This window comes from Gopherus evgoodei, chromosome 2 (genome assembly GCF_007399415.2).
Source record: "Gopherus evgoodei ecotype Sinaloan lineage chromosome 2, rGopEvg1_v1.p, whole genome shotgun sequence".
NCBI lineage: Eukaryota > Metazoa > Chordata > Testudines > Testudinidae > Gopherus > Gopherus evgoodei.
The window spans coordinates 239,872,975-239,898,112 of record NC_044323.1 but is presented as its reverse complement, the minus strand read 5'-3'; the positions used below and the strand labels follow the sequence as shown (position 1 = coordinate 239,898,112).

The window sequence follows — 25,138 nt, the reverse complement described above, 5'->3', positions numbered from 1 at the left end:
TCAAAGAACTGTAATAGTTTAGTAAGACACAATTTCCCTTTAGAGAAACCATGTTGACTTTTGCTCAACAATTTATGTTCCTCTATGAGTCTGACAATTTTATTCATTACTATTGTTTCGACTAATGTGCCCGGTCCCGACATTAGACTTACCCGTCTGTAATTGCCGGGATCACCTCTAGAGCCCTTTTTAAAATATTGGCTTGACGTTAGCTATCTTCCAGGCGTTGGGTACAGAAGTCGATTTAAAGGACAGGTTACAAACCCTAGTTAATAATTCCACAACTTCACATTTGAGTTCTTTCAGAACTCTTGGGTGAATGCCATCTGGTCTGGGTGACTTGTTACTCTTAAGTTTATTAATTAATTCCAAAACCTCCTCTCGTGACACTTCATTCTGTGACAGTTCCTCAGATTTGTCACCTACAAAAGCCAGCTCAGGTTTGGGAATCTCCGTAACATCCTCAGCCGTGAAGACTGAAGCAAAGAATTCGTTAAGTTTCTCCGCAATGACGTTATCATCTTTAAGCACTCCTTTTCTATCTCCATCATCGAGGGGCCCCACTGGTTGTTTAGCAGGCTTCCTGCTTCTGATGTACTTAAAAAAACATTTTATTACTTTTTGAGTTTTTGGCTAGCTGTTCTTCAAACGCCTCTTTGGCTTCTTCTCTTATTACATTTTTTACTCTTAATTTGGCAATGTTTATGCTCCTTTCTATTTACCTTGCTAGGATTTAACTTCCACTTGTTAAAGGAAGTCTTTTTATCTCTTACTGCTTCTTTTACATGGTTGTTAAACCACGGTGACACTATTTTAGTTTTTTTACTTTGTTTCTTAAACTTAAATGTATACCCCAAATTATGGTGTCTTTAAAAAGCGCCCATGCAGCTTGCAGGGATTTCACTTTAGTCACTGTACCTTTTAGCTTTTGTTTAACTAACCCCCTAATTTTTGTATAATTCTCCCTTTTGAAATTGAATGCCACAGTGTTGGGCTGTTGAGATGTTCTTCCCACCACAGGGATGTTAAATGTTATTATATTATGGTCACTATTTGCAAGTGGTCCTGCTCTAGTTACCTCTTAGACCAGCTCCTGCGCTCCACTCAGGATTAAATCTAGAGTTGCCTCTCCCCTTGTGGGTTCCCATACCAGCTGCTCCAAGAAGCAGTCATTTAAAGTATCGAGAAATTTTGTCTCTGCGTTTCATCCTGAGGTAGCATGTTCCCAGTCAATATGGGGATTATTGAAATCCCCCACTATTATTGAGTTCTTAATTTTGATAGCCTCTCTAATTTCCCTTAACATTTCATCATCTCTATCACTGTCCTGGTCAAGTGGTCAATAATAGATCTCTAATATTAGAGCACGAAATTTCTATCCATAGATATTCTATGGAACATGTGGATTCACTTAAGATTTTTACTTCATTTGATTCTACATTTTCTTTCACATATAGTGCCACTAGCCCCCAGCACAACCTGTTCTGTCCTTCCGATATATTTTGTCCCCCGGAATGATTGTGTCCCATTGATTATCCTCTGTCCACCAGGTTTCTGTGATGCCTATTATGTCAATATCCTTTATCACGAGGCACTCTAGTTCACCCATCTTATTATTTAGACTTCTAGCATTTGTGTATAAGCACTTCAAAATCTTGTCACCATTTATTTGTCTGCCCTTTTTCTGATGTCAGATTCTTTTTTATGTGAGTGTTTATCATCTGATCTGACCCTTACATTATCCTCTTCCATCCTCTGTTCCTGACTATAACCTAGAGAATCTCTATCAATACACTCTCCTTTAAGAGAAGTCTCTCTCTGATCCACATGCTCCTCTGCAGCAGTCGACTTTCCCCCATCTCCTAATTTAAAAACTGCGTTACAACCTTTTTAATGTTTAGTGCCAGCAGTCTGGTTCCACTTTGGTTTAGGTGGAGCCCATCTCTCCTGTATAGGCTCCCCCATCCCAAAAGTTTTCCCAGTTCCTAGTGAATCTAAACCCCTCCTCTCTACACCATCGTCTCATCCACGCATTGAGACTCTGAAGCTCTGCCTGCCTACCTGGTCCTGCATGTGGAACTGGGAGCATTTCTGAGAATGCCACCGTAGAGGTCCTGAATTTCAGTCTCTTCCCTAGCAGCCTAAATTTGGCCTCCAGAATAATGTATATAGGATATTTTAATTGAAGAATAAATATCTTGGGTGATTGTCATTACTTGGCATTGGAAGACTTGCTGCAACTCAAAAAAATAAAAAAAAATAAAAAAAATGCATCCTGGAGCTGTTTTCCCCCTGTCTTTCAGAATTAATGTGAGCCAAGCAGCTCTTAAAGAGTTCCCAAGATTCTTCAGGTTAAATACTCTTTTCTAGTAGAATTTGATGTAGGATATTACTCTGTTTCCAATGAGAACTTAACAGTATCAACTGTTGATATATATTTAGGTAATTTTAACCTGTTTATCATTTGCATGTACATTACCTTATTTTGAACTTCAAAATTTGAGCCAAGAGTTAAAGGATAGCAAATCCTGTCATCCACAAGACTAATGTGATGTTTAGGAACATTTCAATAATCATGGTCCTCTTTCTTCTCTTTGTTTGTTTGTTTTTCTGGTCCTCAGTTCCTTAATTATAGTCAGTTTTTTCCCTCTGATTAATTCTGGAGAAATATATAATACTTTTTTTTCTGAAGGATGTGAGCATTGAAGAATTATCCCTGAAACTAGGTGGGCAGACAATACCAAAAATGCAAAGTTTCAGGTGTGTGGGTTCCAGAATCTGGGGAAATGAAGGACAAAATTAGAGCTAAGATAATAAATGCCTGGCTCAAATGGAAATCGATAAGTGGTATAATATGTTACAGGATGAAACCAGTAAGATTGAAAGGGAAAGTTTATAAAACTTTCAGTTTTAATGTATGGCCCTGAGTGTTGGGCAACAAAGAAACATGGGTAAATTATCTGTTCCACAGAAATGTCAAGGTTGAGAGTGATGAGTGGTGTAGCCAAGAAAGAGCATGTGAGGAATGTGTGTGTTAAGAGACATGCTCAAGGGTAATGCCCATAAACAAAAAGTGGAGTGCAGGCTCATGTGGCTTGGTCATGTAAAGAGCAGTTCTGATAACTATGTGGGTAAGGAACAGATCAAGACTGAATTAAAAAGATAAGAGGCCAACTCAAGAAGTAATTATAAAGGATAGGATACGATATGAAAGAAAATACAGCATTTAACAGAGCACAGAGCAAGATGATTTGATGGCATTGACACAAGATTTTTTTCTTAACAATTATCTTATTTCCTCTTCGTAGTCATCTTCCAAGAAGACTAGCTAAGAGTTTTTTTTTTTTTAATAGCTTTCATTTTGTGATGAGATCTGATCTAATTTTAATCTTAATCTGTGTCGGAGAAGATGAGACTTCTTTAGGATGTAGGGCTGAAGTATCTGCATGGTAGCAATCTCTAGGTGCTATTCCAGTTTTCCTACAAGTGAAAAATTGGATTTGAGAGTGAAAATCTAGATATAAAAATAAACATGGTTATCTGATTCTGAAAGTTGATGACTTGCATTTATATAGTGGCTGAACTTCTATTTCCATTCAACTAGTTATTAAATGGTTCTTTACACTGTGGAAAATTCTCCAGCCTTTCTTTTCTGACTGAAAGACAGAAAAATAGACTAATTGCAGAACAAAACTGGGTAACGGATAAAACTAGAGTGAGATCAACTCAAACTTAGGAAGGTTACAGTCAGGAAAGGACAAGTCTGTTTAAAAAATGACTTATGCTGCTGAAGTTGGAAAGTTTTTTCTCATATATAACACCTAAACCAATTTTCACTTCCTTTCCTAGTTGCTAATTATCAAAGATATGATATTCTCCACTTTGCTCAGTTCTTTAAAAATAAGTGTCAGTTCTGGAGCAACACGGGACTATTAAATTTTAAATTTGTCTTAGAGCTTGTCTATCTGGTGAGTTAATGCATAGCAAGCCAGGGTGTGAATCTACATCACACTAACTTGCTGCAAACTATCTGGCAATGTGGAACCTATTACTGACTACTAAATTTACTGTAGTGTGCTTTGAGGTATTCATGTTTCAAGAGAACGTATTACTCCTGGGAGAAGTCTGTGCCACTGGGCATGTGCAGAATTCATGTCCCCTGCAGATTTCTTTGCAGAAAAAGATGGGGAAACAAAGGTCACGCACCCCTCACCAGCAGCGTGGGTGCGTCATTGCAGACGCCCAGAGCAGCTGTCAGAGAGTTAAATCACCACAGGAGGGGAGTGGGGGTGTACCGGCCGGTGGCTCCTACCCTGCGCCAGGCTCAGTTGCTAGTCCTGGCTGGGCTGGGGTCAGGGGAAGACAGGACTTCCTCTTCCCCCTGCAAGGAGCAGCTGTGGCTGGGTCAGACCCACCCCCTGAAACTTCCCTGGTTGCAGAAAGTTACCCTTCTCCCCCACTTCCTGCCCTCATTTTCAGCCACAGGAGGAGGGGTCACTGTACAGAGAGCTGCTCCCCTGTCCACCAAATACCTGTGTGTCTGGACTCCCTTCACACCCAAACCCCCCTGCCAAGCCCCCCCTGCACCCAGAGCCCCTCACACTAGACTCAACCCCTACCAATCTCCACCACCCCTTGCATCCAGACCTCTGCCAAGCCCCTCCCCTACACCCAGGCCACCCCTGCTGAGCTTCCCCCACTTGAACAGTCACTCTGACAAGCCCCACCACCATGTTGAGACCCTTGCATCCCCTCCCCACTGAGCCCCAACCAGCTGCACGCAGACGGACATCCACTCCCCCCAGCACCCAGACATCCCTGCTGAGCCCCATCCCCCACACTCTGCTGAGTCCCAACCATGTTCACTTGGACCCCCTGCAGACTCCCATTCCCCCTGCACTCAGAACCTGCCCCGTACCTCCAGATTCCACCCTGGCACCCGACTGAGTTGCCCAGACTCAGATTGCCCTGCACTAAGTCCCTCCACACTTGAATCCTGCCAGGCTGAGCCTGTTTGCCCCATACCTGGGCAAGTGTGAGACTCTGTCCCTCTCATTTACTATCTTGGTGCACCAGTCATGGGCGGGCAGGGCCCTGGGATGTTTCTGTTCAGGTACAGCCCTCACCGCTGAGTCTGTGTCCCTTGGTGGGAGGTGAGGGGCTGCAGAGTGATCTCTCATCTCTGTGCAGCCTCTGGCCTTTGCTCCCCACTGCTATGCTGAAGGCTGCACGTTTGTTTATTGATGAATAAAATATGCAGATTTTTGCAGAACTTTAGAATATCATTTACAGGGTTTGTTTGTTTGTTTGTTTTTGGTCACAGACTGTTTAATGGTTTGGTCCAGAATTCCCTCAGGAGTATCCTATATTGCCCTTACTATCCTCTCTTAATTAAACGTACTGTAATTAAAATCTGCTGCTACTATATGACAATGGCACCAGCAGAGGGAGTTAGAAAGAGATTTGTTTAAAATCTAATTCCTTTGATTGAAAATGTGCTGGATTGTGGGAAGTTGGGAAGCTTAACCTGAGAGCTGATCTTCCTGCTTCTGCAGAAGAGCTGTCCTCAGCCTTATATACTCTTAGGAAGTTGTTGTGATCTGCCCTTTTCAAAGCAAGAGGAAGCAGTCAGTCCCATTTTCCCATCTCCCTGTTGCAGGGGAACAAGCATTTTCCCCTTCTCCAAGAAGTACATGGCTACCTCGATATAACGCGACCCCATATATAACGAATTTTGATATAACGCAGTAAAGCAGTGCTCCATGGGGGTGCGGCTGTGCACCCCAGTGGATCAAAGAAAATTCAATATAACAGTTTCACCTGTAATGCGGTAAGATTTTTTGTCTCAGAGGACAGCGTTATATCGAGGTAGAGGTGAAGTTGATATTCCGATCGTAGCCACGCAAGTAGGAGCCTTTATAGTGACATAGGCATATGGTTGTTCTCAGATCTGCCCTCACCCTATCTGATTGTGACTCTTTGGGAATTCTGTGGCACCTTATAGACTAACAGATGTTTTGGAGCATGAGCTTTCGTGGGTGAGTACCCACTTTGTCAGATGCATATAGTGGAAATTTCCAGGGGCAGGTATATATATGCAGGCAAGCTAGGGATAAAGAGGTAGTTCAATCAGGGAGGATGAGGCCCTGTTCTAGCAGTTGAGGTGTGAAAACCAAGGGAGGAGAAACTGGTTCTGTAATTGGCAAGCCATTCATAGTCTTTGTTTAATCCTGAGCTGACCTTAAGGTGGCCATCCTGCACCATCAGCTCAGGATTAAATTTAGAGTACAGAAATATTGATAAGGTCAACACTCATTTTTTTTATTTAGGCTTAAACAGTTTCATGTAGCCTTTATTATGTACATTTTAAGACAATACTATTCTCACCTCTGAATTAGATATACATGCAAGAAAAGTAAGTGGCCAAATTATCTTTTCTGAGGACAGTGAGACTCTTTTCAGGTCTCTGGTATGTTTTCCTCCTGTCTTCTCCACTCTTTTGTTGTTAATCACTTATCTTGTATCCCTTGTTTGATAACATTGTGCAGACTCAGTTTACCAAGTTACCGCATCTGTGTACCTATATAATTAAAATATTCTCATGCATAAATCACAATAACTAACCTGAACTAATACACTTTTGCTTATCCTGCTAAAACTTACTTTTATCTGTCTACTTCTATCTAATCTCTGCTGTCACCCCCTCTGGCTCTATCCAGTTCTTACCTTACAATAATGGTTATTCTTCTTACTGATCTGTTTTTTATGGCCTTGAGTTTTTACTTGTTAGCTTATCTTGTTGCACGGACCACACCTGGAGCCCTCTTGTCACTGTGCTTCATCTTGCTATTTGCATAGACCAAAGGTTTCACAAATAAGACACAAAAACCAAGTTTCATGGTTTACACAACCTTGAAGCAGTTCCAACTGAGTTCTGAAATGCTGCATCAATAGAAACACATTCAAAAAGCCAAAATTCCTTTATATATTCTTATAATACTACATTTATAACATTAATTTCTCTAACATTATTTGACATATATATTTGAGTAAAACAATTCATTAGTTATCTAAAAAATGTGAATAACTCCACTGTAAAATGAGATTTGGAAAAGATTTTAAAAGGCAGAAGTTTTTCAGGCATAAGTATCTGCTGTAGCATTGGGGACTGGAGGTGGGGGGAAGCCTGACAAATTTGCTTTGGAGTATGAATGAGGTTTTTCCCCCCGTGTTCTTTAGGGTATGTCTATACTGCAGTAAAACACCTGTGGCTGGTCCATGTCTGTTCATTTGGGCTTGCAGGACTATAAAACTGCAATGTAGGCATCTGGACTCAAGTTGGAGTTTGGGCTCTGGGACCATCCCATCTTGCTGAGCCCTGTGAGCCCAAGTCAGGTGACATGGGCCAGCCACAACTGTTTTATTGACATGTAGACACATCCTCTGAGAGACAGATCCATCCTTAAGCTTAATTTATTCAACTGTTTATAACTGAGACCATTTTTGTGGACATACTGAAAATCTTCAAATGACTTGGAATATTGGGAAACAAGAAACAAATCTGAAAGTGTATTGCCATTAATATTGTGTTTTACTAGGGAACTGTGGGAGCAATTACATACATTGAATTGACGGAAAAAAATTCTGTGTGAAATACTTCAGGTTTGCAATGTCGACTTATTACAGTTTGCCTTCTATTATACCAACTACAGTTTTTGTGGTTGTTCCTGAGACACCCTCATCTGTGGCAGAGAATAGCTATCTTCTCCCCTTCTATTGAAGTTTATGCTTACCACCTTCTCACATTACTGCATGTAATTTTGTAATATATCTTGCCAATATTGGTCAAGAAGCCACTTCTTGAGTAATCCAGCTTGTCAAATAACCTCTTTCAAATGGTGAAAAATCTTGTGTAGTCTGAACTCAGTTGTAGGTGACAGTGTGGTTTGCACAAAATGTGGCCTCCCTGGTATTCTTTCTTCTGTTTGAAAAGTCTGTGTATTTATTAGGCATCAAAAGCTCAAAGCATGAAAACTAAGATGCATAGTACAGTGAAGGGGCAAAATGCTGAGAGAAAACAGATTTTTAACTTCAGGTTTACAGTGGATTGTCTGGATCGTTAAATACTGAATACAAAATATTTAATATGAAAAATAACTCTCTTGTAATGAGATTAGTATATATCACATTAATAAATCATTTTGATAAGCACGTTTTTCCTAAATTCACTGTGCAGCACTGGGCAAAGTTTCATAGTTTTTTATCTTGCTTTGTAATCTGTATTCAATTTCCTTAAAACAGCAGTGTTCAGACATTTGTTGTACTTTCACCTACGTGGAAACATATATGCTGGGAGTTGCTTCTGCATCTGTACCTCTCAGAAAATTGGGATTTGAATGTGTATTTATTTTCCATAAATCTTTTTTTGTTTTAAAGATGACACCTGTTGATACCACCATTTTGTGATCCTCCTAGCAGAAGATTGTCCTACTGAGAAAATGAGCACTTTGATCATTCAGTCTTTGAACTTTAACCTTTGACTGGAAGTGACCTATAGACAATGAAGACTACTTCCTTTGACTGCATTTTTACTAGTGTGCATTCTGGGCACATGTTGATCGCTGGTTCAGTCCATGCACTGACATGCTTTAGTCATACAGTATTAATGCAGGTGTCTGGAAATGTCAGAAATTCCATTTATTTTTATTTTTAAGCTTTTGGCAGAATTCCAGGTCTTCATGTATTGTGCAATAACAGTTGAACTCGTTGGCGGGTTTATGGTATCCATTGCTGGCAATGGATGTTATACTAGTAAGTTTTGATCCTGCTGCAAAAAAAATTGATTGGCTGGTAGGGTTTATGGAATGTTTCAGATATATTGGGATTATAAGCAAGGGATCCAACATTACTTTGAAACCATCCCATTCTTTTATATTTGGATTCTGTGCACTGTGATCACAAAACTAGCAGCATAATTAACATGCTTAGCTAAAGTACTGTAATAAGATTACATATTTATTAAATTATCTGTCAAATTGTTTTGACATGGAAGGTTTTCACATGACATTGGGAGATAGATACGTTATCCCTATGGTGAAATAAAAATACCTTTTTTGTATGGTAGTTACTCTTATGTCTAATACAAAGATATGAGTAATTGGGTATGAGTGGCTTAATCAAGACTTGTTTTGGAGATACAAGAAGATGGCAGTGATATAATTAAATTTGCTGCAGTCCACAATTGGGCCTGTAATTTGTACATTAGAACTTTTTTCCATGTAGATTGCACACTGTTACTTCCTGCTAGCCATCAGCATGAGCCCTACTGCCTACACAATTTCATTTATTTATGTGTTTGAAAACAATCCATATAATGTTTGTTTGCTATTTTTGTTGTGTTGTATGTCATGTTTGAATGTTACAAAACAATATTTTGATTGAAAAGCTTTGTCAGAAGAGATTTTCTTGTAAATTATTTCTTTACCTTGTAAGCATCATCTTGTCTTTTAATCCTGTACTATAAAGAAAGAAATACATTTTTGACAGAGGCTTAATGTTTTGACACAAAAGTGTGGACCTTTTTATTTAAGTTCAGACAAAAGTATATTTTCTTAACTTGCTTGTCCTACAGGCATAATTTTTTTCCAGCTTTTTCTTCACAAAAATTTAATTACAGCTAGATTAACTTTTTTTCTACAGAGAAATAATTTGTTGAAAAATAGGTAATTTTTCTCACCACTGTGTAATTTTATGATACTACAAGTAGGCTGTCTTTTTAGGAAGCACTGATGTCTTTTATATACTTACTACCTTTACACATATGCAATATTTCTATAACAATGCTGTTTTTACTGTTGCCTTATTGTTGACTCCTTTAAAAAAATAGTCTAAATCAAATAACTATTTACTTTATTTTTAAAATAAGAACTAGAAACAGCTAAACTTAAAGAACAAAAATTGGCTGAAAATATTGAAATATTTTTTTACTGCTGTATAATTGACAAATTGTATAGCCTTGTACATACTTCTGATATCTAATGTTTAAAACATAAATTTTAAGTATAAATGGTGAACTCAGGGTGGGTAGATCTCAAATGGATCAGCTTTGTACAGCCATTGAATTATGGATATTAGCATAATAGCCCTACTTTACTGATATCTTTTCTGTTATATTAGAAACTCTTTTTGGCCTTTAAAACTCAACAGTAAAAAGTAGTTGTGAATATAAATTTGGTGTATATATCCTTTCACAATGAACTTTTTTTTTTAAAAGGGATGGGAAAAAATCTGTCGGTTTTTGTTGAGCCAAAAATCACTTTAAGAATTGAAACAGTTGTGCTCCTAATTATAACTAACTTGTATTTAGCATGAATTTGCAGATGTTAATTAATCATAACAATCCAGTTAATATCTGCAAACTGTTACTATGCACTAGCAGTAACTTTTTATGAATATTTAATCTATTTCTTATTAACATACCTGCTCTGTATTACTGATTGACTTGATTGATGTATCTTTCAGAATTCCATGTATTTCTCTTCATACAGCTGGTTCACATAATGGATCATGTCAAATATTCACTTGCTAATCCACAGTAAAGAAATAGTACTATGACACAGCTTAATGCCTCTGAAAGAATTGTTACAGTGCATCATGTCAAAGATTGATGTAATTTTTTTCATACTGTGGATTGTGATAATACAATATAATGGTTTGAAGAAGCTTTATAATGTACTGTATCTTATTAAAGATACATGCTGTAGTGTTTAGCATTATACCTTGATTCACCTCTCAGCACCATTGTATGGATTAGCATAGAGATGAATAAGTAAATAATCAAATAGTTAGCATCATTTATGCTGCTGTTTAAAACAAAAGAAAATATGAAAACCGTGTTAAAGTAACATGGATATTCTTATTTAAAACCAAAAAAGCAAGGTATATTAGAAGAGGAAGCATAACAAGTTAACTGTATTGGATTCTGTGTTCTGTTGCTATTTGGTAGATGAAATTCACCCAGTAGAGAGGACCAGTACAAAGCCTGTGTGCCACATAACTCCTGAAAATAGTGAAGTTACTCTGATAGTGCTGGCCTGTCTCAAAATCGGGTTTACAGTGGATGTAATGGCCTTCCCCAGGGGTGAATTTTACCCTGTGCGTTGAACTCTAGTCAGTGGGAGTTCCTCATATGAAGTGGCAACAGAATTTGCTCCAAACTACCTTGCTTTGCTTTTATATCAATATTCAGATTGTTATACATTTGTTTTGTGTGTTTAGTGTGTTTATACCATAACACAATAAATACTTATTTTTAAAATAGATCAGTGCCCTTGAATGGAAATAAATGTGACCCCTACATGGTGAAGTACAGAAGCATTTCCCATACTTTGTTTAGATGTCTGACACACAGTTGTCAGAGTGATTGCAAAATGATGCAATGGAAATTGAGATGTTTATGTAACACTCATGTGCTTAACTTTTTCCTCCTCAAGTATATATTGCAAAGGCCTAAGGAAATACTTTCTTTAAATTTGAGTACTTTAATATGGAAGGGAGAATATCCACTAGATTATGCTGCTGCTTTGGGGCTATTTTTTAGTTTGCGTAGATATTTATATACACTTATGTCATGGTTTTGGTGTCCTTTTGGCAAGCACTTTAAATACTGAATGGGGAGCAGGAATATTGTAGACTCTTTTTTGTTTACTTTGAGGAGAGATTATTTTACTTCAGAGTACATTTTTGGACTGTACTGGGAAGACATATTTCATCACATCAATAAATTTGTTCATAATTTTGTGTGGTTCCTACTTCAGAAAGGCATGAAAACTCATCATTCACTTCAGAGGAAAAGGGAAAACTCTTGGTATCCAAAAACTAATTCTGTGAAAAGTAAGGTCTTTTAAATATTTGTGATTGGTGACAACAAATATTTAGATATTGTTGGTGTTTGGTGTTTACCAACTTTCTTTTCTTAAAATCTAGCACAACATAGTTAAAATTTGAGATGAGTGTACATTAAAGTGACCTTTACGGTCAGTTCTAAAATAGAAACCAAATGGCAGCTGAACTCCCTTTTCCTACAACTCATTTTTGTAAGGATCAAAAGTTAATTAAACTGAGCAATGGGAGGAGAAGAGAGATTGACTTTGGTTTGTATGTATGTACACTTGTTGATGTGTAGTCATGTGACAGCCCAATGTTTCCACAGTTCCTACAATGGGAATGTTAAGGGAATGGAATTTTGGATATCTTTATAAAATTGGAAGAGATTGAAGGTATTATTTGCTTTAAACTCTCAAAATAAATAATTGTCACTAATTTAAAAATGTTTGGCTACAGTTGCCATATTTTAATTTTGATTTTTTTAATAGTAGTACTGTATATTCTGTGCTCTTGCATATTTTTCTTCTTTTTATTTTTCTTCCCATCATGCTCCTCTATTCTGTATTCTAAAGGATATTCATCAGATTATTGGGCATTCTTCGTTTAATTTTCTATGGTAGATTAAACATCTTTGGAGCTTTTTATGTTGTATTCCTTTTTTAATAAACTTGTAGTGCAAGATCAGTTTTTTAAAACATTGTAATTTGAAAGTAAACGTGAAACTGCTCCCTTTGTTAGTGAAGGCAAAAATTGTTAAAGCTAGTGGATCATTTTCCCATTTATTAAATCTGGAAGAGTGGATCATTTTCCTTTTTGTTAAACATCTGGAAGAATGAGTATCTACACACTAAAATGAGATTGTACAGCCCTGTTGTCCTTCCAGCACTATTGTACACCTCAGAAATGTGGCAGAGGGTGAAAGTACACAAAAGGAAGCTGAATGCATTCCACTGGTGTTGTTTAAGAAGGCTATTGTAAATTCATTGCAGAGATTGTGTAATCAATGTGGAAGTGCTGCACTGCAAGGGACAGCAAACTCTGGGCTCAATGATTGGATGTGGATGATCATAGAATATCAGGGTTGGAAGGGACCTCAGGAGGTCATCTAGTCCAATCCCCTGCTCAAAGCAAGACCAATCCCCAACTAAATCATCCCAGACATCCCATTTTCAAGCCTGACCTTAAAGACCTCTAAGGAAGGAGATTCCACCACCTCCCTAGGTAACCCATTCCAGTGCTTCACTACCCTCCTAGTGAGAGAGTTTTTTCTAATATCCAACCTAAACCTCCCCCCTGCAACGTGAGACTATTACTCCTTGTTCTGTCATGTGGTACCAGCCCAAGATCGATAACTGTTCTGTCTGTTCACAAACATGGTAGTCAGGTTTCTCAAGGACCTACAGAGGGTCAGAAATCCCACCCCTCCACAGGACCTAAACCTGGTCCAGTCAAAGCTTATGGGACCCCTGTTCAAACCTGTTTGAACCAACCTGCTTGCTACTTACACCTCTCTTGGAAAGTAGCCTTCCTGGTGACCATCACGGCCAGACAAGTTTCAGAGATATGAGCTCTCACTTTGGAATCACCATACATAGTCTTTTTCAAAGACAAGGTCCAGTAGCGACTGTACCCGTTCCTCCCAAAAGTGGTATCAGTTCCATTACAGTCACACACTTTTTCTGCCAGTGTTCTACCCTAAAGCCATGCGAACGAGGAGGAACTCCACTCATTGGATGTACGGAGTGCACTGACCCTCTGCGGACAAAGAACAAAACCATTCCACAGATCCACTCAGCTGTTCATAGCAATAGCAGAAAGGATGAAAGGTCTCCCTATTTCAGCACAAAGAACCTCATTGTGTATGTTACATCCTTGCTAACTTGGTGGCTCACTCTACAAGGTCTCAAGCCTCTTGCACAGATTTTTTTTAGCACAGGTTATAGTTCAGGTCATATGCAGGGCAGCATTCTGGTCATCATTTCATAAGTTCACCACACACTATGCCATTACTCAATAGGCCAGAGCCAATGCTGGCTTTTGCTGGGCTGTGTTACAATCAGCCTATATTTGATCTTCAAACGTGCCTCCGGGTCAACTGCTTGTGAGTCACCTACATTGGAATGGACAAGTGCAAGCACTGGAAGAAAAAAACGGTTACTAACATTTCTGTAACTGTTCTTTAAGATGTGTTGCACAGGTTTATTTCAAAACCCACCCTCTGTCCCCTCTTCAGAAGTGGTCAGTAAGAAGAAACTGAAGGAGGGCAGAGCCAGTGGGGCCCCTTATACCAGCGTTATGAGCACGCAACGCCAGAGAGAGCTAAAGCTGAGAAAAAGGATACCGCTAAGGGAAAAATTTCTGGCAACTGTGCATGGTGGGAGGTACAAATACCTAAATTGAAAAGGACATTTGCAACACATCTCGAAGAACAAGAGTTACAGAAAAGTTTAGTAACCATTTTTTCTTGTGGCACTGACTTCAGCTTGCGGAGTAAGTGAGCTTTAGGTCCCAGTGACAGACTGATCTGAAACTTCTGTCTAATGTGATTTTCAGCTTGCGGAGTAAGTGAGCTTTAGGTCCCAGTGACAGACTGATCTGAAACTTCTGTCTAATGTGATTTTCAGAGATACACATTGATGAGTCTTATCTGGGCAAGTCGTCTTATTCCAACAGGTCTATGATGAGCAGTTCCTCTCCATAGAGTGGAGTGGACTAAAGCCTGGTCACATTTTTTCTTGACAATTTGCGAGTAATATTTAAAGGATTTTGTACAGATTGATGTCTGACTGCATATCTCATAGATGTAATGTGGCTGGCCTGAAACTAGGTTGTTATACTGCATTTAGTTTGAGGTAAGGCTGCTAATGGGGCATGCCTCGGATGTTTCCATTGTAGACACCTGCGAAGCAGTTACATAATCTTTATCTATATGTGCAAAGCCCTACTCCTTTGATTTGGCCCCCTGGAGGGAATCCTGCACCCCAGGATTATTCTTTGAGTGCTTGCTTGTATTGATTCCAATTAGGTGCACAGCCATCAGAGAATTTTTACCCTAGCAACACTTGGTGGGTCGGCTGTGGAGCCCCTGGAGCAGCGCCTTCATGGTGCTTGATATACCCCAGCTGATCCAGCACCACCTCAGGCCTGGTCCACACTACGCAGTTAAATCGATTTAAACAGCGTTAAATCGATTTAACGCTGTACCCGTCCACACTACAATTCACTTTAAATCGATTTTAAGGGCTCTTAAAATCGATTTCTGTACTCCTCCCCAACGAGAGATATTACTATATCGATTTAGGGTTAGTGTGGACGCAAATCGAAGTTATTGGCCTCCGGGCGGTATCCCACAGTGCACCAGTGGCCGCTCTGGACAGGTAACTGAACTCTACTGCACTGGCCAGGTATACAGGAAAAGCCCCGCGAACTTTTGAATTGCATTTCCTGTTTGGCCAGCGTGGAGCTCTCAGCAACACAGGTGACAACGCAGAGCTCATCAGCACAGGTAACAATGCAGTCTCCTGAGAATAGAAAAAGAGCACCAGCATGGACCGCAAGAGAGGTACTAGATCTTATTGCTATATGGGGAGAGGATTCAGTGCTATCAGAACTGTGTTCCAGAAGATGAAATGAAAAAACTTTTGAAAAAATTTCCAATACCATGAGGGGGAGAGGCCATACCAGGGACTCAGTGCAGTGCAGAGTTAAAGTCAAGGAGCTCAGACAAGCCTACCAGAAAACCAAAGCAGCAAATGGCAGATCCGGATCAGGGCCAAAACCATGCCGCTTCTACGCTGAGCTGCATACAATTTTAGGGGGCTGCGCTACCACAACTCCCCCCTTTTCCGTGGATTCCGAGGTGGGGGTTATAATCTCATCCATGGATGAGGATTCAGTGGAGGGGGAAGATGAGGAGGAGGAAGAGGAGGACGAGCTTGCTGAAAGCACACGGCACACCATTCTCCCCAACAGCCAGGAGCTTTTTGTGACCCAGACAGAATTACTGTCCCTGCCCTTCCAAGCCACTAGCCCAGACACTGAAGCCATGGAAGCTACCTCTGGTGAGTCTACCTTTGTAAATGTAAAACACAGTTTAAAAGCAAGCGTTTTTTAATGATTGATTTGCCATGAGGGCTTGCATGCATTAGCTGGCATGAAAGTTACTGGAAAAGTCTGTTAACGTGTCTGGGGATGGAGCGGAAATCCTCCAGGGACATCTCTGTGAAGCACTCCTGGAGGTACTCCAAAAGCCTTTGCAGACGGTTTCTGGGCAAGGCAGCCTTGTTCCGTCCACCATGGTAGGACACTTAACCACGCCATGCCTGTAGCAAGTAATCGGGTATTATTGCATGACAAAGCCTAGCTGCGTATGGTCCCGGTGATTGCTGGCATTCAAGAAGCATCATTTCTTTATCTCTCTGTGTTATCCTCAGGAGAGTGATATCGTTCATGGTAACCTGGTTAAAATTAATGTATTTTATTAAGGGGACAGACAATTCCCTTAGGGGTAGAGTATGTCGTCTGCTGCTCCTTGTAAAAGCAGAAGAACAGGGAGAAGATGTGCTTTTTAGCATTTGGCCAGCAGGAATCTTCCCAGCTACTAGCCACGTGATGGGAGGGGGTGGGGGGGGAGGAGAAAGGGGGAGTGATTAGATGTAGGCCTTACCATGACCGCATGCAAGCTGAATTGTGATCCCCGGACCTGCGTCTGTGTTGATCTGTTACACCACAGACGTAGGCACTAAATACTAAAAGAATCCAAATGCGACCTTGTAGTGAAATGACATGTGCTACATAAGGTGAATAGTGTAGTTCACTGTGAAAGAGTATAACCATTGTTCTGTGAAATGTATCACTATTTTCCCCCACTCATGCAGCTGCAAATTTTTCAAGCCTCCCTACTCCATCCCGAAGGCTAGTTCAGATAAGGCGGAGGAAGAAGAGGACACGAGATGAAATGTTCACAGAAATCATGGCAGTAACTCGCAATGAAAGAGCTCATCTGGGAGAGTGGAAGGACGTGGTAGCAAAGTACAGGAAAGATGCCAGTGAATGTGAGGACAGGAGGGACCAACGTGAGGTCAGGAGGGACGCTAGAGATGAGATGTGGAGGCAGGAAGATCAGAGGTGTAGGCAGGAAGATCAGCGGTGGCAGGATGCAACGCTGGAGCTGCTGCGCGATCAAACTGACATCCTCTGACGTCTGGTGGATCTTCAGGAAGAGCTGCGGGTCACAGAGTGCCGCTCCAGCCCATGTTTAACCACCCTCAGTACTCACCATGTTCCATATCTTCCACACCCAGATGTATAAGAATGCGTGGGGGAAGGCTTTCTGCACCCGCCCACTCCACCCCCGTGGACTGTCCAACCAAAAGGCTGTCATTACATTGATGGCCTTTTTCTTCCCGCCTATCCTCCTCCCAAATCACTCCTGGGATACCTTGCTATTTCTCTTACTCTTTTTATAATTACATGCTTTTTAAACGAAGTGGGAGGGTGGGTTGTTTACAGGGAATGACTTTTAATAAAGAATACAAGCTTTTTAAACGACAGTAACTTTATTTCCATAAGCAAGCTGTAATGGAAGGGGGGGGGTAGGTTGCTTGCAGGGGGAGTCAATAAAGGGAGGAGGTTCATGAAGGGGAAACAAACACAGCAGTCACACCGTACCCTGGCCCATGATGAAACTCATTTTCAAGGCTTCTCTGATGTGGTCTTCTAATCGCCCTGGTGTCTGGCTGCATGTAATCAGCGGCCAGGTGATTTGCCTCAGCCTCCCACCCCGCCAGAAAGGTCTTCCCCCTTACTTTCTCAGAGATTGTGGAGCACACAGCAAGCAGCAATAACGAAGGGGACACTGGTTTGGCTGAGGTCTGAGCGAGTGAGTAACGTTCTCCAGTGGCCTTTTAAACGGCCAAATGCACATTCTACCACCATTCTGCACTTGCTCAGCTTGTAGTTAAACGGCTCCTGACCACTGTCCAGGCTGCCTGTGTATGGCTTCATGAGCCATGGCATCAAGGGGTAGGCTGGGTCCCCCCGGATAACGACAGGCATTTCAACATCCCCAGCTGTTATTTTCTGGTCTGGGAAGTAAGTCCCTTGCTGCAGCCGTTTAAACAGAGCAGTGCTTCTGAAGACGCGAGCGTCATGAACCCTTCCTGGCCATCCCACGTGGATGTTGGTGAAACGTCCCTTGTGATCCACCAGTGCTTGCAGCACCATTGAAAAGTACCCCTTGCGGTTTATGTACTGGGTGCCCTGGTGCTCCGGTGCCAAGATAGGGATATGGGTTCCATCTATGCCCCCCCCACAGTTAGGGAATCCCATTGCAGCAAAGCCATCCACTATGACCTACACGTTTCCCAGAGTCACCACCTTTCGTAGCAGCAGCTTAATGATTGCTTTGGCTACTTGCAACACAGCAGCCCCCACAGTAGATTTTCCCACTCCAAATTGATTCCTGACTGACCGGTAGCTGTCTGGCATTGCAAGCTTCCAGAGGGCTATTGCCACTCGCTGCTCCACTGTGAGGGCTGCTCTCATCCTGGTATTATGGCGTTTCAGGGCAGGGGAAAGCAAGTCACAAAGTTCAAAGAAAGTGCTCTTACACATGCGAAAGTTCCGCAGCCAGTGCGAATCGTCCCACACCTGCAAAACTATGCGGTCCCACCAGTCTGTGCTTGTTTCCTGGGCCCAAAATTGGCGATCAATGGGTAGAACCTCCCCCATTACCATCAGGAGCTCCAAAGCACGGGGGCCTGCGGTTAGGGAGAAATCAGTGTCCAGGTCCTCATAACTCTCGTCACCGCGCTGCCGTAGCTGCTGTGGCTGCCTCCTCCTCTCCTGCGTTTGCAGTTCATGGTTCACCATAGACAGCACGAGAATGCGTGAGGTGTTTACATCATCCACGATCGCGCTACTGAGCTGAGCAGGGTCCATGCTTGCTGTGCTATGGCGTTTGCTCAGTTCACCCAGTAAAAAGGCGTGAAATGGCTGTCTGCTGCTTTCAGGAAGGGAGGGGTGAGGCTTTACCCAGAACCACCCACGACAAGTGATTTTTGCCCCATCAGGCACTTGGGTAGTAACTCATAATTCCAAGGGTCAGGGAAGACTGCGGGAACTATGGGATAGGTACCCACAGTGCAACGCTCCGGAAATTGATGGTAGCCTAGGACCGTGGATGCACACCACCGAATTAATGTGCCCTAATGTGGACGCATAAAATCGATTTTATATCAGTTTTATAAAACCGGTTTTAGTTATTTTGATTTTATGCTGTAGTGTAGACATAGCCTCAGTTCCTTCTTGCCACCTGTGATGGCCGTTGGAACTGTGGATTTCTGCTTCACTACTCTCCACTCTCCCTAGTATAGTTTGGTATAGTTCTTGATAATTATAGTTCATATAAGCGGGGTTAGGGGTTTTTCCCCTCCTGTCCAATATTTCTCTTGGGCTCCTGCCCAAGGCTCCAAGATTCGAGCTCTGTGCTTCCTGCTCTAAGCCCATGCCAATGGGTGAACCCCATGACTCTGGCCTAAAGTTTCTGGGAGAGTCTCGTCAAGCAAACAAATGCAGGATCTGCAAAGAGTTTCATCCCCAGACTAAGAAGGAGCGGGACTTTCATTTAAAACAGCTCCTCATGGAGGTGGCTCTTAGCCCTCAGCGTCCTGCGGCGTGCCAAGATCTGGTACCAAGCGCTTCGGTGCACAGCGCCCCAGCGACAGGAGCTGCCTTGTGGTTGGATTCTGAATTAGACCCACGGTACCGACACTCCTCAGCACCGCAACCGACTTCATCGACCTGGCACCCCTTCCATTCTCCTGGCCAGAAGCGTCACTGGAAGCCGGAAAAGGGTGGCCCACTTCCTCAGAGACCAGCCTCCCTGGAACTGCCCATGGAGACGCATCCTGCAGGGGAGCATCTAGGGGCACAGCCTACAGCTTCGGAGCAGTTGAGTCCAGTGCGTCTGGACTCCCCGACATGCAGCATGTTTGAGGTCCAGTTGCCATCCACCCAGGATACCTTTGCTGCTGCAAGGGATCTTATTGCCATGACGGCATCAGCATCCTCAGCCTCATGCCAAGGCACTGGTTCCTGTATGTGCGGCACTGTCCCGGGGCAAGCCGGCCCTATCCACCCAGTGGTCAAACCCCGGCGCTGATCCCGTTTTCGGCACCATTCCCACTCCTGACGCTGCTCGCAGTCCCAGCACCGCTGTCATTCATGGCGCAGGTTGTACTCATGGTACAGCTAAGACTCTCTGCACCGGTCTCTATCTGCCCGCTGATCGCCGTCGAGGAGCAGATCCCGGACCCGATGCCGCTCTCAACGCTGGTTATCATCTTGACCCAGGTCCAGGTCCCGGTACCGGTCCAGGTCCCGGCATCGCTCCCCAGTGTCGCAGCACCGTTCCGTGTTGCATCGTAGACGTGACCCAGTGCATATCCGCTCGGCACCACTGTGGCCCTCATGTTCTGTTTCTCATTCTTTGGAATCGGAAGGGGGGTCGCATTTCTCCGAATGCGGCCATTTGGACCATAGCCGCCTGGACTCAGGGGCTGGGCATTGGCAAATGCAGAAACAGGTCCCATCCAAGGGCCTACTCAATGGCCGTTCTGCATGCCGTGGGCCTTCTACCAGCCCAGGGTGCTCCATCTGGGGCTTCTTGGTCAGCCCTGTCTGAGCCACAAGTGCCAGAGGCTACCACCAGTTGGCCAGGAGACATGGAGACCGTGGCAGCTTCCCTCCCCCAACACCAGTTCCTGGTCCAGGCCCTGAGATAGATGGCACAGGACACTCTGGCCCAACCCCGCAAGAGGCCCTGGGTGACCATCTTCCCCCTGTGGCCTCTTCTTCCTCCTCCTCCGAGGTGATGGCAGGCACTGCAAGCTTGGGTCCCTCTCTGATAGACCTCTGTGCCTGCCAGACCTCCTGCGCAGGATGACGTGAAACATGAACCTATAACGGAGGAGGTGGTAGAGGTGGAGGACTCAGTGGTGGATATTCTGTCTGCAGAAGCTCCATCAAAGGTGGCCCTACCCCTTATTTGGACCATCCAAACCATCGCCAGAACAATCTGGCAGCCCTCCTTGTCACGGATGCGTCAGGCCTGGGATGGGGTGCCCATCTCAGGGACATTCAGACACAGGGCCTATGGCCCTCATCTGCGCTCTCCCTTCATATCAACGTCTGGGAGCTGATGGCGGTGCACCTTGCCTGTCAAGCCTTCCAGTAGCGGATGGAAGGGTCGTTGTGTGGCGGTCCTCATAGACAACACCATGGCCATGTTCTACATCAGTAAACAAGGGGGGGCCCGTTGCTCCCACCCTCCCCCATTAGGAGGCCATTCGACTGTGGGAATTCTGCATGATCCACTCCATTGCCCTGGTGGTGTCCTTTTTACCTGGGGTCCAGAACACCATCTGAGCAGGGCCTTCCGTTCCCATGAATGGTCACTCCGACCAGATGTCATCCACCTCATCTTCCGAAGATGCCAGTTTTCCTAGGTCAACCTGTTTGCCTCCCGCAGCAATCGGAAATGTCCAACTTTCACAGGGAGGAATTCCAAGTGCTCCTTCCTGGGTTCAAAGAGGTTTTTTGCATTTGGGAGGTGGCAGCGTTTACCAAGCCAAGGTCAGAGAAAAACTGTAATCTTGGGAGTGTAATACAACCCTGGAGTAGCCAGTATTAATTTTTAGAATCCTTGCGGGCCCCCACCTTCTGCACTCGGAGTGACAGAGTGGGGATTCAGCCTTGACAGGGGAGAGAGCTGACCCTTCCCTCCTGGGAAGTCCCCATTCCCCCATCCCCTCCCTTCATTTCCATCATGGAGCTGGATGTCTGGGCTTGATCTGGGTCTGCCTTCTCCATGGCACTGAAAAGAGGAAAAAATCCTCGATTTTCAAGCAGCCAAAAGGAAAAATATGTCCTTTTTAAAATCCTGAGTCTGTGCTTCTGGTTCAAAAATATCCCACTGCTCTGCCACCATGTCAAGGCTGAATCCTCACTCTGTCACTCTGAGTGCAGATAAATCTGATCGCGTCTAGCTAAACATTCTGATTTACTTACAGATTTGGAGTTTCAGGTAAGGAGTTCTAGGTATGAGTTGATGATTTATGATCATACCTGGCTTAAAGCTGCTTACAGAATTGCTGCTCTGTCCCTGCAGCCAGGAGAGACAAAGGGAAAGCTTTTTTCCCATTTTAAAAAGTTCTAGCCTTTCCATTGGCTCTTTTGGTCAGGTGCCCACTCCCTTTTGTTTACCTAGGGACTCTTTAACCCTGTAAGTGGCAAGCAGCCACTATGGATGGCAAAGTAGACTGGAGAATCTAAGGGGACTGTCTGTGACTCCTTTGTAAAATTGTTACAGTGATCCAGGAGTTCACATTTCTTAGTGGCTTGGTAAAATGCAATTATAGAACACACTACCAATTTGTGGTGTCTGTCCTGTTTTTGCCAGTCTGCCATGGGGTGGGCACTCAGTCATGAACCACTCCAGACAGTGTGACAATGGTATTTTAAAATTAATAAAGCACCTGTTCTTAACATTTTCTTTGGTCAGCCATGATGAAGTTCATAATGTCACTGTGCTATATACACAAACTCTAGGTTTCCTTAATATTTAATATAGAAAAATTCAGATTATTAAAATACAACTTTATATAGCAAACTATCCCATGGAAATTGTCCTTTGGTTACTGGAGGCAGGTTTGTAATCAGAACAGGAACACATTTTTTTGTTTTACATTTTACCAATCTTGAAGATGTGCAAATATTTATAAAAACAGTACTATTAAAACAGTATAATTAAATACAAAAACATATACAAATATTAAAAAATGGGTAGCACATGTTTCTACAATATTGGATTAACTGTAAATCCTCTAACAGTATTAATAAAAGGATGATTCAGCAACTGAATGAACCCTATTTATAATATATTAATACTTGTAATAGGCTTATAAAAATGAGTATTTGCATCATCAAACATGCTAATTTTCAAGTGATTGAAAATTGTAGTATGTACTTTTGTGAACAGTTTTTTTCAAACTAAGCTATGGAGGGATAATGACAAGTGTGAAGGGGTTGGAGATAAGGAGTGTAAGTTGACATCTCGCCAAGATTTAAGGGTTAGTGGGTACGTAACCATGCAATTGTATTAAATGCCATGTTCCCAGAGTGTATTTAAACCACTTACAAAAATTACCTTGGTGTTCTGTCAATATGAACAAAACTTTGCTCTCATTAAGATGCCTGCATAAGATTCTATTGTGTGGTGGGTGTTAAATTATTCCCTGTAATATACAGAACACCTTGGAAACTTTTGATAGTGTCCTCCCCCAGATACTATCGAAGTGGTATGCAGTTATGTCATCAGTACTTGGAAAGCCTGATAGAGATGGCATTTTGTACTTTCTTGCTGTTGGCAGTTATAGCAATCTACTACTTGTTTTCAAGTGATGATTTTAAAAATTCTCACAGAGTTGTAAAATATCTGTTCTCAAAGAATAGTGGAGTCTGGGGACTCATTCTGGTTTCAGGTAAATAGTATTTAAATTGCTTTTAAACCACAGCCCTCTAGATCTTGTGTTTTAATTCAAAGAATGGATGTATTCAGCTAAAAAAATTCCAAATAAAATGATTAAGTAGCAAGTGATTTTATATGAAGTTAGACATTTTTCAATTTTATTTGTGTATTTTATTTATTTTTAAATGCCAGGCAGCTGGCCTACTGCCGCCTTGCAAAGCTGTCTTGAAAATGTACTAGCTCAGGCACACAATCTACTATCCATGCTTTGTCATGATCATTGATAAGTAAAATATCATTGATTCTTTACTTATCTCTCACAAGTTATTACAAATGAGAGAACAGGTATTTGCAAGTCTGGACTAATGGTTAATACATTTGGGGATTTTGCGAAATTTAATGCTATTTATCACTATGAACAAGTGAAATGACTTGTTTTATTGAATGATATAAAAAAGTTAATTATTTAATTCAAAGTGATCAGTGCGCGCTCTCTCTCGATATATACATATAATCTCTTGTGTCTCACTACAGAAGTTGCCCAGGAAGTGTTCAGCCTCGTTTAATTTCTCCTTAGTTATACTCCTCATCAAGAGCAAGGTTATTACAACCTTGGATCTTTCTCCAGCAATTTGCCTTGGGTCTCTCAGCCCTGCCTACTCTGCCCAAGGAAAACCTGTTGGCCTTCCTGTGCTTTTAAATTTGATTTGGGATTTTGTGGTAAAAATGATCTAACAGGTTTCTCCCAGCCATTCCAGACATGGCCTAATGGCATCCCCATCTAATCATTTCCCAGTTCTGACCACTCAGTTCCCACACTGATTTGCTTTCTCTATTGCAATTTTTCTTTCCAGTAGAAGACTGAGATTTGAAGTCACCCAGATCTGAAAAGCGAAGACTTCATGTTTCTTAGGAACTGAGTAGTACGTTAAGCAACCAGAAACAGATTCTAGGCCATGCCAAATCACATATATGTGGTTGTCTTGCTGATCAGGTTTTTTTTTTCCTTTTACCATTGCCCTTCATAGATGACGTGCAAGAATCTGAAAAGTGCAAACAAGATCTATAGTTTGGTTGTGTCAACAATAGTTTGGGGTTTTTTTTAGGGCTGTCAATTAATCGCAGTTAACTCACGCAATTAACTCAAAAAATTAATTGCACTTATAACCAATACCAATTGATATTTTAAAAATATTTTTAGATGTTTCTCTACATTTTCAATATTTATTTAAATTACAACATAGAATACAAAATGCACAGTATTCACTTTATATTATTTTTTATTACAAATATATGCACTGTAAAAATAAAAGAAATAGTACTTTTCAATTCACCTCCTACAAGTACTGTAGTGCAATCTTTTTACCGTGAAAGTATAACTTACAAATGCAGATTTTTTTTTTTGGTTACATAACTGCACTCCAAAACTAAACACTGTAAAACTTAAGCGCCTACAAATCCACTCAGTCCTACTTCTTGTTCAGACAATTGCTAAGACAAACAAATTTGTTTACATTGATGAGAGATACTGCTGCCTGCTTCTTAAAGTGAGAACAGGTGTTTGCATGGCACTTTTTGTAGCTGGCGTTGCAAGGTATTTACATGCCAGATACGAATGTTTAGCATATGCTCCTTCAAGCTTTGGCCACCATTCCAGAAGACATGCTTCCATGCTGATGATGCTCATTAAAAAAAAAAAATGCATCAATTAAATTTGTGACT

General features: G+C 41.9%; 1 protein-coding gene across 2 annotated transcripts in view; it reads left to right on the top strand.

Moving 5' to 3' along the window:
- Window positions 1–12,565, top strand: part of UBE2W (ubiquitin conjugating enzyme E2 W) — a 42,948-nt gene extending 30,383 nt beyond the window's left edge. For both annotated transcript variants that reach the window (XM_030553276.1, XM_030553275.1), the window contains exon 6: window positions 8,437–12,565. In XM_030553276.1, the coding sequence (XP_030409136.1) occupies window position 8,437 (1 nt within the window). In that variant the 3' untranslated portion in view covers window positions 8,438–12,565. The remainder of the gene's footprint in view (window positions 1–8,436) is intronic.
- The last annotated feature ends 12,573 nt before the right edge of the window (window positions 12,566–25,138 follow it).